At 47.7% G+C, this 16,921-nt stretch overlaps 1 protein-coding gene across 2 annotated transcripts in view; it reads right to left on the reverse strand.

The window, feature by feature from the left end:
- The window catches only part of Dnah2 (dynein axonemal heavy chain 2), a 128,622-nt gene that overhangs the window by 53,775 nt on the left and 57,926 nt on the right, over window positions 1–16,921 (reverse strand). For both annotated transcript variants that reach the window (XM_031352477.1, XM_031352478.1), the window contains exons 25-41: window positions 15,519–15,680; window positions 15,315–15,418; window positions 11,716–11,872; window positions 11,365–11,447; window positions 11,077–11,257; window positions 10,619–10,757; window positions 6,819–7,036; window positions 6,270–6,371; window positions 5,511–5,636; window positions 5,124–5,234; window positions 4,645–4,833; window positions 4,129–4,232; window positions 3,838–4,027; window positions 3,180–3,360; window positions 1,860–1,987; window positions 1,385–1,537; window positions 1,008–1,133 (exon numbers count right to left, since the gene is read on the reverse strand). In XM_031352477.1, the coding sequence (XP_031208337.1) occupies window positions 1,008–1,133; window positions 1,385–1,537; window positions 1,860–1,987; window positions 3,180–3,360; window positions 3,838–4,027; window positions 4,129–4,232; window positions 4,645–4,833; window positions 5,124–5,234; window positions 5,511–5,636; window positions 6,270–6,371; window positions 6,819–7,036; window positions 10,619–10,757; window positions 11,077–11,257; window positions 11,365–11,447; window positions 11,716–11,872; window positions 15,315–15,418; window positions 15,519–15,680 (2,454 nt within the window). The remainder of the gene's footprint in view (window positions 1–1,007; window positions 1,134–1,384; window positions 1,538–1,859; window positions 1,988–3,179; window positions 3,361–3,837; window positions 4,028–4,128; window positions 4,233–4,644; window positions 4,834–5,123; window positions 5,235–5,510; window positions 5,637–6,269; window positions 6,372–6,818; window positions 7,037–10,618; window positions 10,758–11,076; window positions 11,258–11,364; window positions 11,448–11,715; window positions 11,873–15,314; window positions 15,419–15,518; window positions 15,681–16,921) is intronic.

Genomic DNA, 16,921 nt, shown 5'->3' on the forward strand with positions numbered 1-16,921 from the left:
ACGAACACAAGGAGGGGACACAGGAGGGGACACTCTCGTAGCCTCTGCCCCTCCTCTGTTCCTCTGCTCTCACAAACCACAGAGCTCCCAGAGACCCTCTTCAAAGTTCCCACTGTGAGGACAGGAGGAGAGGTGGGAGCAGGCTAGTGGATACAGCCAGGGTAGCTGGGCTTTCAGTGAATTCAAGCATCTGTCGAGTAGAAGTTACTTGGGCCTGACATGGTGGCCCACAGTAGGGGCAGTAGGCCAATCAATCTCTGTTAGTATGAGGCCAGCCTGATCTAGGGAGTTCTGGGTCAGCCAGGGTTACATACTAACACCCTATCTCTAAATTAATTAAGTAGGAAAGTAAATAAGTGTTGTGAGCGGGTACTCCTGAAGGAGATGAATCAGAGAGGAAGCTATTTGTGTGGGTCCTAGGAGGAGCAAACTGTGTCATTCAAAGTCACACCTAGTGAATGACAGAAGTTCAGGAAATCACACTTCCTGCTCCCAGATGCAGTCACTCATGAAATCAGGGATACTTGATGTCAGATAGCCTCTGAATACTTGTTTAGTATTGACACCTGTGGGACGGGGCAATGGGCAAAAATCAGGAGTAAAATACTGGGCCAGCAAGAGGGCTCAGTGAGTACAGGCACCTGAGCCATGCCTGATGATCCAAATCTGATGCCTGGGACCCAGTTGGTGGAAGGAGAGAACTGGTTCCTGTAAATTGTCCTCTGACCTCCACATAGACACACAAAAATCAAAATAATCTTTTTAAAAGGAGGTGGGGCTGGGCTGGAGAGATGGCTCAGCAGTTAAGAGCACTGACTGCTCTTCTAGAAGTCCTGAGTTCAATTCCCAGCAACCATAAGGTGGCTCACAACCATCTGTAATGAGATCTAATGCCTTCTTCTGGTGCCCCTGAAGCCAGCCATAGTGTACTCACATACATTAAATAATAATAATAATAAATCTTAAAATAAATAAATAAAAGGAAGTGGGGGTGGGGGGACAAACACCTTGCCATAGTCGATGACTGGGAGCTCGATGTTGGGGAAGAGGTCCTGTACGATAGCGTTGAACAGTGGGACATCCACTGACGTCAGCTTGGCGATGTTCATGTCTCTCATGGAGAGCAGGAGAACCTGTGGGGAAAATGGAGACCTAAGGATGATGGATATGCCAGAGTCTGTTCTCAGCAACACAACAGGGACCATCAGGCAAGCCAGGGGCCAAGCATGAGGAGAGGGGGTGGATGTGCGCATGGAATGTCCCCATCTGGAGAAGGATGAGGAGGTGGATGTGTGCATGGATCTGGAAAACTTTCCTGAAGACATCATCAGACCAGTGACAAAGGAGGTAAAGATCCAAGGGCCATGTGGTGTGCTTGGCCTACCTCTTCATCAGAAAGTTCTGGCTGTAGGCGGCGCTTCTTGCCGGCATAGCGCAGAAGGGAAGTGAGGGCGCGCAGGCCGAAGTCGTAATGGTCCTGTCTGGAGAGCTGCTGCACAGCCAGTGAGTATAGTGTGTACACCTTCTTGGCCAGGATCTGGGAACCGTGCAGAAGAGACATCAGCTCGCTTCCCACAAGTGCCCTTTTTATTTAGGGACACTCGCAGACACCAGAGCCTAGGGACTTGACGCATCTAGGAAGTGCTCTGAACGGTGGTAGGAGGTCTTGTGGACTGTGCTATTATTGGTTAGTGGCTTCATGGAAAACAGACACCCCATGGCCCATCTGTACTCCTCTGGCTTCAGATCCCACTGACAGTACTCTAAGCTCCCGGTAGGATAAACAGATTGTGAGGCCTTCGGGGACTCTTCTCTTTCCAGGGAACAACAATAAAATAAGGGACAGATTATCACAATACCTTGCAGTTGCCAAAGCCCTCCCCAAAGAGAATGATTTCTGCAATAAGCGTAGAATCAGGCACCACCATGGCAATTGGGCGGAACATGGACTTCAGGTTCTCTGGAAGCTCTGTGCGGCCAGCATAGCCTGGAGACAAAGTGGTCTGTTTAGAACCATGTTTCCCTGTACTCACTTGGTCTCTCAAACATCCCACTTACCCAACCTTTACCCTGACCCTAACCTTCTCCCCAGCCCCAGCTCCAAGACAGCATCCTTCCTCCTCCCAGCATCCTTCCTCCTCCCAGCCCTGGCTCCCCGTTCCTCCTGTCTGCTTTCTTCATAGGTGCTCTCACTACTTTTCACATGACCCTGTTCCCCTGAAACCACAGAGCTGCTGAGTTCTGTGTGGAGCCCACATGAGCCCTGTAGAACTCACAGCTGTCGCTATGATCTGATGCTTCCCCAGGGGTGTTCGCTCCTAGACCCTTCCCCCAAAGCTGTCCCCCTAATGGGCAGCTATGAAACTGAAAACCCCATACATTAGGGAGACTTCCATTTTCTAAAAGGAATAGAAGGCAGAGCAGGGAGCTAGTCCATGGGGAAAAGGTAGCTCAGCCTTAGAAGATTAGGCTTCCATAGAGACAAGTAGGTGTTTCTCGAGCCCTTGGGGAGGACAGGAAGTGTACTTCCTCTCCTTGTGTCTTCTCTTCTGCTGTTGCTGTAATTTGGATCTGCCGAGTCCCTTAAAGGCTTTGTTCCTAAAGCAGCAGGTCCAGGGGCGGAGCCTGCTGGAAGTGATTAGATAACAAGGGCCTGGACCTCATCAAAGGACTGTCTCACAGGCTGAAAGCTACAGAAACTTTACAAGGTGTGGCCTACTTGAAAGAAGTAAATCACTGGAGTATACCCCTGAACCAACAAGTCTCTCCCCTCTCTGTCTTTCTCTTTGTCCTTCCTTCCCCCATCTATGTCTATCCCTCTCTCTCCCTCCCACCTCCCTTCCCCTCCTTCCCTTCTCCCCTTCCTCCACCTCTCTTTTCCCTCCTCACCTTGAGCAGTCCTGTTCTCCCACACCTCCTATATGACAGCCTGTCTCACCCTCGCCAACAGTGCTCCATGGCCGAGATCGAGGACACAAAGCCCCCCTTCCCCCCCTTTAAACTAAACACTCTTCAGGGATTTTGTCACATTGATAGAAAGCAGACAAACACAGTCATCTTTAGTCAAATAGTTCTTAGATAAATGCTTTGGCACAGAGAGGGAAAAGGATGCAATACTTATCCCAGACACCCAGTTCTCCTGCCCCCTTGCCCCGAGTTACCTGGTTCTTCTCACCTACCAGGATTCATGGTGATGAAGATCCCACAAGACCACACCAGATTTATTTCAAAGCCCTCAAAATGGAAACGTGTGAGGTTGGCGGTCAAGGCAGACAGGATGGACAGGATCTGCTGGGCCACCACGGACAACACCTCAATGTTGATGCGATTAAACTCATCAAAGCAGCCCCAGGCTCCGGTCTGTGGAGCAGGAGAGAGAGGCAAAGTCACTATGGCAAGAGAGGTGCCCCACAACACTAGACTGCAGCCTAACACACCCTTCCCGAAAATGCATTAGTAGCAAAGGTAGCGTCCGAAATAGGGGGTGCATGGGGGACCAGAACAACAGTGTTATAGCTTCTGGCCAGAGCTTTCCATCAGACAAGACAGCCAACGGGTTGGCTAGAGGTTGGAACCTGTGTGCGCTGAGTAGCTCCTGTGTGCTGGCCACTTTCTGTCCATGCTCTATTTAATCCTTACATGGTCAAAATTTGCAAATGTGCAATGTGAAACTCAGGGAGTTGAAAGGGTTTCTGCTTCTTCTTTCTGATTGTAAGAATTGCCTGTGGCAAGGCTGTTTTGCAAGCTATACAAGCACAGACCAGATTTGGGTTTTGGTTGATTTCCAGGTACTAAAAGATGTATGAAGACTTTAGGACGGGGAGGCAGCGTACTGACCTGCGCCAGTCCTGAGTACATTCTTCCCATGGACTTATAGTCCAAGCCCTCGGAGCAGTTGACCACGATGACATATATACCCAGCGCCTTGCCCAGGTCCTTGACAGTTTCTGTCTTTCCAGTACCTGCTGGGCCTTTGGGGGAGCCCCCACGATGAAGGTGCAGTGCTGTGGTCAATGTCATGTAACATCTGAGAATTTAAGACATGACTCGGGTCAGATTATGACTGGAGGATTCTGTCATCTCTGCAGCTCCTACCCAGAACACTGGTTCACCTCCCCCACAGCAGACCTGTCTGTCAGGGGAGTGATGACCAGCCGGCCCGAGTTCCCCAAGTACTCATAACCGTATTGGAATTGTGTGTTGGTCTGGCGGATTATACAGTCATCCACATCCTGGGAAAACAGGACAGAATAAGACAGGGCTTATGAGGATGTGGAAATGGCTACCAGTAGGGCTCAGAGAGGTCGGGGGGTTGCAGGTAGATTAAGGGTTCTGGTTTAGAGCTAAAAAGGGTATGGTTTGGGGCCACGAGAGAAAGTAGGTTCTACACTGCACATCTTCCTCCTCCCCAATCCATGGAAACAGCTGCTTGGGATCTGAGTCACTATCAAGTGGCGCTTATAAGGAGTAGTGCCTGGAGTAACCACTGGCCACTCCTGAATTGAGATTGAGACAGAGCTAAACCTTCGAGGAAGAAACTGTGAAAGCCCAAAGGACTGGGTTAGAAGATGGCATGTGTCCATGCATGAGAAGCATTATGGGTCAGTCTGGGCCTAAGAGAGTAGCAAGTTGATCCATTGACACCTTCTCCCAGTAGAAACGCAGCTGGCTCAGCCAGTCAAAGGCATTGACATCCATGAGGCCACTCTTATAGAGCTTTTCCAGCACGTCGCGGGCGTGAATTTCTATTGTCACCAGAGCCACAATTTTAAGTCTCATGATTTTGGTCAAGTTCCCCCTGATGGCCTCTGAATACTTATTTAGTATTGACACCTGTGGGATGGGGCAATGGGCAAGAACAGAGAGCATCAATGTAGCCAAGGCTGGATGGTAGCACGTCCCAGCCTGAGGTCACCTCCAACCCTATATGGATCCTATAATTCCTATATCCACATCTATAAAGGAACGCCTAACTCTGCTCCGCACGATGCACTCCCCTGCACTTTTGTCCCAGAGCGCCCGTGTGTTCTGGCTTGCTCCTATCAGCTCCAGTTGTGACTGAAGTCATCCCCTATCCACCCATTCCAACCCCAGGCTTGTTTCATACTTGAAGAGTTCCCCACCTGCTTCTTCTTCATGACCTTGAGGATTTTCTTGTCTGACCGCTCTTTGGCTGTCATCAGGCACTTGGTGACATCAGCTGTCCACTGGATCTGACTAGCAGTGATCACCACCTGAGGTGGGTACAGAAAGTGATTCGCAGACCCCACCTTTGGCCATCCATCTATACAGCCCAGCTCTTGAGTTCCAGCTTCTTCTAGCACCCAGTGCTACCAGGCCTAGTCTGGCCTGAAGGATGGAGCATGCACCTTGGATCGGGAGCAGTTGGTCCAGCACTTGGGTATAAGAGCCAGACCCAGGAGGAGGAACAGGGAGCCTCTGGAGTCTGTCTTACCCCACGCTGCTCTGTTAGATCCACTGTCCCCTCCATTTGTGTGACTTCAGCTCACCTGGCCAGCCCAGTCTTTCACCCATTTGTCCCTCTTGTTGAGAAACTTCTTGAGGGCCACTCGGCAGTTTCGAAGCAAATCCCGAAGCGTCATCCTCATGGCCCGCTCCACATCACCAAGCCATGACTAGGAAAAACAAAATCATTCTTGGTCTAAGGGTCCAAGGCTGAGGTTTCCCTGAAAGAAGGCCTGGGGGAAAGGACACTGCAGAGGGCTGAGGACCCAGGAGGGAAAGTGTGGCTGGACAAGAGCTGGCATAGGTCTCCAAAGGCTGTGGAGGCAGAGGGTGGGAGCATCGCTTGGAACCTTTAGGTTTAGGGAGGGGTGAGAGACGTCAAGAACACAAGTGGCGGAGGAAACAGTAACTGCAAAGCTCATCCTGCTCGTGAAAATGTTCTCCCTGTGGAGCCAAACTCCTTTCTTCTTTCTTTCTGTCTGTCTGTCTGTCTGTCTTTCTCTCTCTCTCTCTCTCTTTCTTTCTTTCTCTCTTTCTTTTGTTTTTTTGAGACAGTGTTTCCCTGTGTAGTCCTGGCTGTCCTGGAATTCATTCTGTAGACTAGGCTGCCCTTGAACTCAGAAATCCACCTGCCTCTGCCTCCCAAGTGCTGGGATTAAAGGCGTGTGCCACCACTGCCCGGCCTGTCTTTTTTTTTTTTTCCAAGACAAGGTTCCTCTGTGTAGCCCTGGTTATACTGGAACTGGCTCTATAGACTTAGCAGGTCAAGTCAGTGTGATTTTAAGACCTTGGCCACCACTCACCTCCACAGGTCCTTCTAGAAGTACTGGGTGGAGGAAGTCAATGTATTCACCATCACCTGAGAACATTCCCACTGCCTCCCATTTGCTGCTGGAGCCCCCAACCTGCAGAAGAGACAAGTGACCCGTGCTTTAGCCTCGTTCTCTGTAACCTTCTAGAAGTATTTAACAGCCTCCCCCTTTTAATTAATTAATTTATTTTAGGTATGTGAGTACACTGTAGCTGTCTTCAGACACACCAGAAGAGGGCATCAGATATCATTTCAGATGGTTGTGAACCACCATATGGTTGCTGGGAATTGAACTCAGGACCTCTGGAAGAACAGTTGGTGCTCATAACTGCTGACTCCCATACTCAAGCCCTTTCAAGGTAATTTCTTCTCTTCTCTCCTCTCAACACTGCCACTTCTGGAAAACTCTATGTGAGATTCTACAGCCATTAACAAGTGCCACTCTCCTGCTGGCAGAGTATGGTCCCCTCCAAAGCCTCAAATACCATGACAGCGCCATTCCTTCCCGGCCTGCCTTCCCATCATGGCCACTTCCACTGACCTTTTGAATTTTCAGCAGTTTGATGTTGTCAAAGCACTTTTTGAGGTGTGGCTGCACAGCTTCTGGGTTACGGGACTGGCCCAGAATCTCCAGCAGGTCATCGTTGGACAGGAAGTAGAAGCGGGGAAATAAGTGACGCTTGGTCTCTAAGTACATGTCCAGAGACTTCTGAATGTCCTCCAGGATTGAGTTCATTTCTATCAGTTTCTCCAGGAGTCCTGGGAAGAAGGACAATGGATAACATTTTTCGCTGCTGCCCTGCGTAGATCTAGACGCCCGGGCTCCACTTCCCTTCCTAGCTCTAAGGTTGAGCTACATAGTGCCACAGGGCTTCTGAAGACAGAGAAATAGCCCCAGTTCTTCTGCATAATTATCCATCTCTCTTTGTTTAGTCATTACTAAACATGACTACACGTGGCGCATTCTCGTACATTATTAATGCTGCACCATGTGGCTTAGCTCCACTTCGCACCAGTCTTTAGAACAATAGTCCCATTATACCTAAGAACTTGGAGCTTCACTGTTCAACTCAAGAGTTTCTGGAACTTGAAAATGACTCTGCAGCTTACACAACCCAATAAGCCAAATCGTTAAAGGCATATCGCAGGCACACAATGACAGTAATTGTGACATGGCACAGAGGGCACTTGACCAGGAGGCAGAAGGCCACCACTCTAATAGTCTTTAGCTCACTAACACTTTAATTAACATCATTGAATTTTGACCTCCCTGCCTGTGGAATGGCAGTAGGATCCAACACAAAGCCAGGGCTGTTCAAGAGACTCCCAAACTCTGCAGCCTATTGCTGTCACCCTTGGTCAACCGCCAAAGGTAGAATGATTACCCCAGGCCTGGTAATTCTCTATTGCTTAAGGACATCATGTACTTCAGAAACAGGGTCCAGAGACCCCTGAGATGGAACTGACTTGAATGACCTCTGAATACTAGCTTTCAGGTACCAGAAAGCATCCTGCAAGCTTCCCAAGGAGAGGGGTAACCAATAGTCCTACCCAGTTATGAGTCTATGAGCCACATCAATGACCAGCATGGCACAAAGACCCTAAGGGTGCAGTTTGGGCACGCATACCTCTGAGGTAACCAGCAGCTCTCTAGTTGGACTGAAGACTCACTCAACAAGAGGGAAACCATGTCTAATACTGGAGACCTAGATACCCACTACTCACTGCCAGTGAGGTTGTGGGTACTGGAGAGAATCTACAACCACAAGCTTACTATATATACCACCACAACCGCTAGCAACACTCTGTAAACCTTTGTTCTTACTGTCACCCCCTCATCAAAGGAAACTTCTCTTTGCAACAGATGGGGACCACTATAGCAAAACGCAGCCAGTTAAAATTCAGAGTTGTGCCGGGCGGTGGTGGCATACTCCTTTAATCCCAGCACTTGGGAGGCAGAGGCAGGTGGATTCCTGAGTTCAAGGCCAGCCTGGTCTACAGAGTGGGTTCCAGGACAGCCAGGGCTACACAGAGAAACCCTGTCTCAAAAAACCAAAATAAGGGGCTGGCGAGATGGCACAGCGGGTAAGAGCACCGACTGCTCTTCCAAAGGTCCTGAGTTCAGATCCCAGCAACCAAAATATGGCTCACAACCACCCGTAAAGAGATCTGACACCCTCTTCTGGTGCGTCTGAAGACAGCTACAGTGAATTACACCGGAGCGAGCAGATCAGAGCGAGAGGGGCCAGCAGAGATTCAATTGCCAGCAGCCACATACATGATAGCTCACAGACATCTGTACAGCTACAGTATACTCATACACATAAAGTAAATAAAATAAATCTTTAAAAAAAATGAAATAAAATAAAATAAAATACAGAGTTGTGGAGCATAGGCCCAATGGACATATCTGCAAAACACTCTCTCCCCCCTGAGGCTCAGGGGACACTGCCAGAGAAGAGGCAGAAGGATGGGAGAAGATGGAGCACCATGGAGTTTGCTGGGAGGTTGTGTCTCCTAGGAAAAGCACCGATTTGGATGGGGAGAAGCCCATGAGACTTCAGCCCCACACAGAGAATGCAGGAAATGGAGGGAAGCTGGGGAGTGGAGAGCAATCCCTCCCCAGGGAGACAGCATCAACCGCTTGTCCAGGGCCAAATAGTCAGGCCTGAATGCACACACACAAGGAACATCGTACGGACAGAGCTGGGTATGATAAGGAATACATATGTGTACACACAACTACACATGCAACAGCAACTAGTGAAAACAGTGGTCATGAACTTGGAAGGAGAGCAGAGGGGTTGCTGGGAGGGCTTGGAGGAAGAAAAGGGAAAGGAGAAATGTTGTAATTACATTACAATATCAAGAATAAAAAGATAGGGCTGGAGAGATGGCTCGGAGGTTAAGTACACTGCCTGTTCTTCCAGGGATGCTGAGTTCAATTCCCAGCCACCACATGGTGGCTCACAACCATCTGTAATGGGATCTGATGCCCTCTTCTGGCCTACAGCATACATGTAGGCAGAACACTGTATATGTTATAAATAAATCTTTTTTTTTTTTTAAAAAAGAATAAAAAGATAAAATAAAATAGATAAATAAGGTAGTGATAGCTGAAGGTACCCAAGATCAATTTCTGGCATCCACATGCACACATCACATGTGTGTGCACCAATCACACAATACTACACGAACCCACACACCCATACAACTCATAGAATATGTAGGGCCTAAACTCAAGATTGTGTTCTTGAAGCTGGGCAGCGGTGGCACACGCCTTTAATCCCAGCACTTGAGAGTTAGAGGCAGGTGGATTTCTGAGTTTGAGGTCAGCCTGGTCTACAGAGTGAGTTCCAGGACAGCCAGGGCTATACAGAGAAACCCTGACTCGACAAAAAAGAAGAATGTATTCTTGAAATAAACATACAACCCTTTGACTATCTTTTAAAAAAAGAAAGAAAAGAAAAAGAAAGAAAGAAAAAGGATATACACCACACAGGCTAATGTGAGATTTTGAGCGCAATGCATTCATATCTACAAGTCCCAGAGGTCCTAGTTTCCTCCCAGTCTACACTCCTGCCCATTAGGGTTTCCCCTATGTCTTCCCAGGTTCTGTCCTTTGGAAGAAGCACCAGTGACCATGAGTGTGACCCCGGCAGCACCCCCCAGTGCCTTCAAGCATGTATAGAGTCTGCGGGCTGCTGGAGCCTTTGGGTGACCTAGATGACCCGTAGATATCACAGAAGGATTCAGAAACCTTGGACCAGATGTCTCTTCGTTGTATTCAACAATGGGATCATTGTCTTTGTGGCTCTATGAGTCACTCTGAGTACCTACATCACTTCAGAGAATGCCGGCACTGGAACTCAGCCAGAGAAGAAGAGCGGCTTTCAGTCGGGGCCACTAAGAACAGTCTAGTCTCCCCCTGTGCTGGGAGAGTCACCACTTCTTCATGGTCCTTAAAACAACTCCCATGACAGATGAGGAAACTGGAGTGTGGAGGGAGTAAGCTGCCAAGTACACACGACCAATAAGGCCTATGTTGGGTTTTGAACCCACGGCTGGCTCCACAGCCCATGCTTCAGACCGTTATATGATATTCCCCTTACATATCGGTTTAACTTGCTATACTGTAAAAATAAAAATAATCAGCAATAATATTTATGACTAATATTAGCAAGTGTTAGTAAGTAGTGGTGCTATTACTACCCACGGACACAAGGACATTAAGCATGATAGTGACGACATAGTGACCATGATAGTGACGACATCACTTGACCATGATCCACAAATGCATATAACCAGCGCAGGCTGTAAGGGTGCCTACGGAGCTCTTACCTGGGTAGTGGGTGCTCTTGAGAGCGTTATTGTCTTTGTTCATACGGTCCATGATGGTTTTCCAGTTGTTGTTGACCTGGTCGAATAGGGCTGACTCATTGGGCAGCTGCTTGCGGATGTCCTCTCCGAGGAAGATATTCTGAGAGGCCATCGAGTTGGCATGAGAGGCTATTTCTCATACACCCTCCACCCTCTGCTCCTCGCTCCCATACCAGAGATGGCAACTGAATAGAAGAGTCAGACTGTTAGAAACCAATGACAAGGGCTGGAGAGATGGCTCAGCGGTTAAGAGCACCGACTGCTCTCCCAGAGGTCCCAAGTTCAATTTCCAGCAACCACATGGTGGCTCACAACCATCTGTGATAAGACTGGATGCCTTCTTCTGGTGTGTCTGAAGACAGTGACATAAGAGCAAGCTGGAGCAGGGGTAGGGAGAGCCCGGGCATACGGATTCTGACCTCTAAGTACATCCACTGTCTCTGTACAGTGAGGACCATCTCAATAACTTCCAGAATGAGAGAGAGGCAGCGCTCCCAGTGGTCCACATCCTTCTCAAAGGCCTTCACAAATCGAGATGCCTTCATAGTTGACAGAGCCACCTGATTATCTTCCAGTGCCTGGAACACTTCCTCTGTTCCCCTGGGACACAGAGGCTCAGAGTCATTGACCATAACCACCACTTTCAATGTTTCAGCCTCACCCCACAGCTCAGGTTCCACATGCTGGCCTTACAGAGACCTCTCTACCTGAGTCGGTGATGGCCCTTGTCCTTGTAGGGTACTATGTCTAGCTGAATCGAATCCCAGGTTTTAGCAATGTTTTGTAATCCCTGTGAAGAGAAATTGGGGGACAGAATAACCAGGTATCTAGTCCACAAAGGTAAGGGGCACTTGGGGCGGAGGATCATGGTCGAGTGTGCTTCATCACCAGAAGTGACTATGTCATCACTATCATGCTTAATGTCCTTGTGACCGTGGGTAGTAACAGCACCACTACTTAGTAACACTTGCTAATATTAGTCATAAAGGGGGGCCCTCATGTGGCACGGCTGGAAGGCTGTGCCCTCAGAGGCTGAGGGGATGTGGACGTCGTCATACCACTTCTATAGCCAGCTCTTTGGTCGCAGAGGCTGAGATCTCCCCGATCTTTTCCACATGCTGATCCATCCCTAGTTTCACAATCTGCTCCAAGGTGAAGCTTTCTGACTCCTGATCAAACTCCCGCTGGACTTCCTCTTTGACCTGGTCCCAGTGCCTGCAACCCAGAACAGGAAGTCTCACCCGAAGGCCAGCTCCAGGGCCTACTAGCAGTATCATTATTAAGCCCTGGGGCTGTCAATGTGACTCAGTCTCCTGCTTAGCATGTGTGAGGCATTCCACACCCTGCTTAAAAAAGAAAAAAAAAATCACTCCTCTTGCTTCTTCGAATTGGAAATTTATAATTCTGCTTATTTGTTAATTCATGATTCAACAGATCTTGCTAAATAGGCTCTAAGGTGCAATCTTAGGCCACAGGGAAAAAAGAAATTGATGTGTCAGTCTCCTGGAGTTAGTTCTTTGGAGAGGGAGTTAAGGCAGGTGTGCATACACACAATACATCAGAGTAGGCCTGTGACAGATCACATGCTGGGCTAAGTGCTTCACCTGCAACTCTAATTCTCACAAGCACTCCATACTGCGAAGTGCTATTATCTCTCATTTGCAGATGAGGAAACTTAGGCCTAGAGAGCTTAAATAACTTATAAACAGAGGGGTCAGGCTAGAGTTATACACATGATCAGAAGAAGAACGGACAAATGTGTTTGTAACTTTGAAATAGGGGAATTTTTCTTAAACTAGGCTCAAAGTCAAAAACCATTTTGGCTACAACAAAGAAAAGCTTTTTGTATGAAAAAAAAAAAAAAAAGGCTTAGCTATAATAGATAACCTGAAGCAGGAGGAGACAGAGGGAGACATTGGGGTAGAGGCAGGGATACCCAGGACATAGAAGACAGTGGTAGATTGCACACATGGGCCCCATGACTGCGGTATACTGCACGCAACAGCCAGGTATGGGTAGAAATGATTTAAGTGTCCATCAACTATTGCATGGAAAAAGAAAATGAAGTATGTACACATGATGGGAAATCATTCAGCCTTAAAAAAAAAAAAAGAAAGAAAGAAAGAAAGGCAGGATATGGGGGCTAGGCCTTTAATCCCAGCAGAGGCAGGCAGATTTCTGTGAATTCAAGGCCAGTTTAGACTATAAGTCCAGTCCTATATCAGCCAGGGCTATATAATAAGATCTTATCTCAAAAAAGAAGGGAAAGAAGGGCAGGAGAGATGCCTCAGCAATTAAGAGCACTGACTGCTCATACAGAGGACCTGAGTTCAATTCCCAGCAACCACATGGTGGCTCACAACCATCTGTAGTGGGATCTGATGCCCTCTTCTGGTGTGTCTGATGACAGCAACAATGTACGCATATAAATAAATAAATCTTAAAAAAGAAAAGAGAAGAGGGGAGGAAGAAATGGTCTCATAAAGGCAGGAAGGAGCATGGTAGTTCCAGGGTTTGTGGTAGACAGCGTTGGAAGAAACGCTGTGGAGTCAAAGGCTGTGGAGTTCCAGCTACACAGAAGGAGCATGTTCAAGGGTTCCACTATACTGCAGCAAGGGCACTGCCGCTAGCAACAGCAAACCGTGGACGCCGAAATAACTAAGTAGGATGTTTGACATTACTGTCTTCTATTTCATTAGATTAATTCATCTTATTTTATGCATTGAGTGTTTTGTCTGAATGTCTAAGTATCATGTGTCTGTTTGCTGACCGAGGGGGTCAGCAGAGACTACTGGATCCTCTGGAACTGTAATTACACATAGTTCTAAACTGCCATGTAGGTGCTGGGAATTGAACTCAGGTCCTCTGCAAGAACAAGTGCTCGTAACTGCTCAGTCATCTCTCTAGCCCTTGACCTAAATTCTTACATCTTTAACTATTCCTAAATAAAACGGGCACGTCTGGGAGCTGGGTTGCACCTCCATACCCAACCTAAGGATAAACTTAAAGTGTTGGTGAGACAGCCCCCTGGGTAAAAGCAGTTCTGTGCATGCATGAAGTCCTGAGTTCAGATCCTAGCACCTGTGTGAAAAGTTGGTCATGACCAAGGGTACCTTGTAACTTCAGTGCTAGGAGATCAGGAAGTAGGACACACACACACACTCACACGCATACACACACACTCACACGTATACACACACACAGATGAACATGTAGCTCTCGAAAAGTAAATCTCAGGCTGGAGAGATGGCATATCGGGTAAGAGCACTGACTGCTCTTCCAAAGGTCCTGAGTTCAAATCCCAGCAACCACATGGTGGCTCACAACCACCTGTAATGAGATCTGACGTCCTCTTCTGGTACGTCTGAAGACAGCTACAGTGTACTTAATTATAATAATAAATAAATCTTTGGGCTGGAGCGAGCAGGGACTGAGAGAGCAGGGCTGACCAGAGTGAACAGAGGTCCTAAATTCAATTCCCAACAACCAGATGAAGGTTCACAACTATCTGTACAGCTACAGTGTGTACTCATATACATAAAATAAGTGAATAAATCTTTAAAAAAAAAAAAAGAAAGAAAAGTAAACTCTAATGTGATCACCACAAAGGTAAAAGGAGCAAGTGTGTAAGTGTGTGAGGTGATGCGTGTGCTAATCATCCTGTCAGGGTAGCTCTCCCACAATGCATGCATCCTTCAAAACAGCACACTATGCATTGTAAATACATGCCTTTCTGTCAACTAAAAAAACAAATCTGGAGCCAGCGAGATAAGGAAAGGCACTTATTGCCCTGGGCCTGACAGTCTGAGCTTGACACCTCCCCCCCCGACCCCCGCACCCCTAGTGATCACATAATGGAGAGAGAACCAACTCCCACAAGGTGTTCTCTGACCTCCACACTGGAGCTATGGCACACACACACACACACACACACACACACACACACACAAAGTAAAAAATGAACGCAATTTTAAAGTTAAATTGGGCTGGAGAGATGGCTCAGTGGTTAAGAGTACTGACTATTCTTCCAGAGGTCCTGAGTTCAATTCCCAGCAACCATATGGTGGCTCACAATAATCTGTAATGGGATCTGATGCCCTCTTCTGGTGGGTCTGAAGACAGCTACAGTGTGCTTATAAATGAATAATTCTTTAAAAATAAAAGTTTTAAATCAATTTGAGCAGATCCTATGGCTTAGCAGTATAGTGCTAGCATTCACAAGCCCTGGGTTCAGTTCTTAGAAATAAACTGGGGCCAGGGAGATGGCACATTGGATAAACCTGCTTTCTATGCAAGACTGAGGACCAGAGTTCAGATCCGCAGAACCCAAGATTGCTGGGCATGTATGGCAACTGCCTTTAATGCCAGCCTTTAGGAGGCAGGGACAGAGATCTTTAGGGTAGGCTGGCTAACTAGACTAGCTGGAATTGGGAAGCTCGGGTTCCAGTCCTGCTTCATTAAATAAGGAATGACAGAAAAGGACACCTAGTGCTAACTTTAACACGTGTGTATGCAAACCCAGGTAAGCAAGCACAGACATGCCGCATACATGCAAAAAGAGGGAAAATTTAAAAGAAATTAATTTACTTGGGGCAAACTGAAAGATCCAGGATAGTGTACAGACTAGAGCAGGCATAGCTGGGCGGGCTGGCCTCACCTCTCCCTGAGGGCTGGGTTCCGCAGATCTGAGATGAGAGGCATGGTCCTCTTGAACTGCTCTATTTTGGAGCGAGTCGTTTCAATGATTTCCCAGTTTCGGTCCTGGGTGAAAATAGGAGACATCAGAAGACCTATGGTGCTAGAGCATACCCATTCCCTAAGCTGAGCGGGACCATATTGTCCCCCGTCCCGTCTCACCTACCTTGTACTCTTTGGCTAGTCTCGTGAGACGGCGGAACAACCCATGGGCCATGGACTCCATGGCTTCCGTCTGCAGGGTCAGGAAGCAGCCCGTCTTCCACTGGTTCCAGCTCTCCTCCCAGTCCCGAGTGATCTCCCACACTTGCTGGAGGGCATCGAGCTCCTGTGGGTGGGAGGGATGGGGGAGACAGACAGCCTCAGGGCATGGCAGCCCACAGCAGCCCACTCGGCTCCTTCACTTGTCCATCTGGAGATGTGTTCCCTTCTGTTCTCTTGCCTCATGTGAGAAGTTCCTCAACACTGAGTCTTAGGGAAATGCAAATCAAAACCTCAATGTGATACCACATCTCACCCACTATGGCTAGAATTAAAAAAAAAAAAACTGTAAGAAAAAATACACATTGGCAAAGATACCAAGGAAAAAAATAGGAATCCTCATGTGTTTGCTAGTGGGAATGTAACATGGCATGGCTGCTGTGGGAAATGGCTTGGCTGGGCCTCAATAACTCGGAGAGTTGCCAATGATCTGGCAGTTTTATTGCTAGGCTCACACCCACGACCATTAGGAACAGGTGTCCAAACAAGTACGTGCATTTACAGAAACACTACTCACTACAGTGCAAGGGCAGAAACAACCCACATCCCATCCCCTGGTGCATGGACAAATGATGGAATATTGGTGAGCCGTGAAAAGGAGCCGAGTGCTGAAACACGCTATAGCATACATGAGTTGTGAAAACACAGTGTGAGCTGAGTGGTGGTGGCACATGCCTTTAATCCCTGCTCTCCAGCACTCAGGAGGAAGAGGCAGGCGGGTCTCTGTGAGTTCGGGGCTTAGCCTGGTGTACAGGACGAGTCCCAGGACAGCCAGGGCTACACAAAGAGAAACACTGTCTGGAAAAAAAACAAAACAAAACAAACAAGCCAAAAACCCACTAGGGGAGTGAAAGAAATCAGAGACAAGAGGGCACATGTTACTTAGTTCTATTGTAGGATACACCCAGGGCAGGAGAACCTGCACACGTGGACAATAGGTTAACAGTTGTCAGGGAAAAGGACAGAGGGTGTCTGCCCATAGAAACGTGGTCCTCTTGTAGTAATAGAAATGTTTTGTTTGTTTTTTTAAATCACTTTTTAAAAAAAGATTTACTGGGCTGGTGAGATGGCTCAGCGGTTAAGAGCACTGACTGCTCTTGAGTTCGAATCCCAGCAAGGACATGGTGACTCACAACCACCTATAATGAGATCAGACACCCACTTCTGGTGTGTCTGAAGTCAGCTGCAGTGTACTTATGTAAAATAATAAATAAATCTTAAAAAAAAAGACTTACTTATTATTATATCTAAGTATACTATAGCTGTCTTCAGCCGTACCAGAAGAGGGTGTCAGATCTTGTGAACCAC

The sequence above is a fragment of the Mastomys coucha genome, unplaced genomic scaffold, assembly GCF_008632895.1.
Source record: "Mastomys coucha isolate ucsf_1 unplaced genomic scaffold, UCSF_Mcou_1 pScaffold5, whole genome shotgun sequence".
Lineage (NCBI taxonomy): Eukaryota > Metazoa > Chordata > Mammalia > Rodentia > Muridae > Mastomys > Mastomys coucha.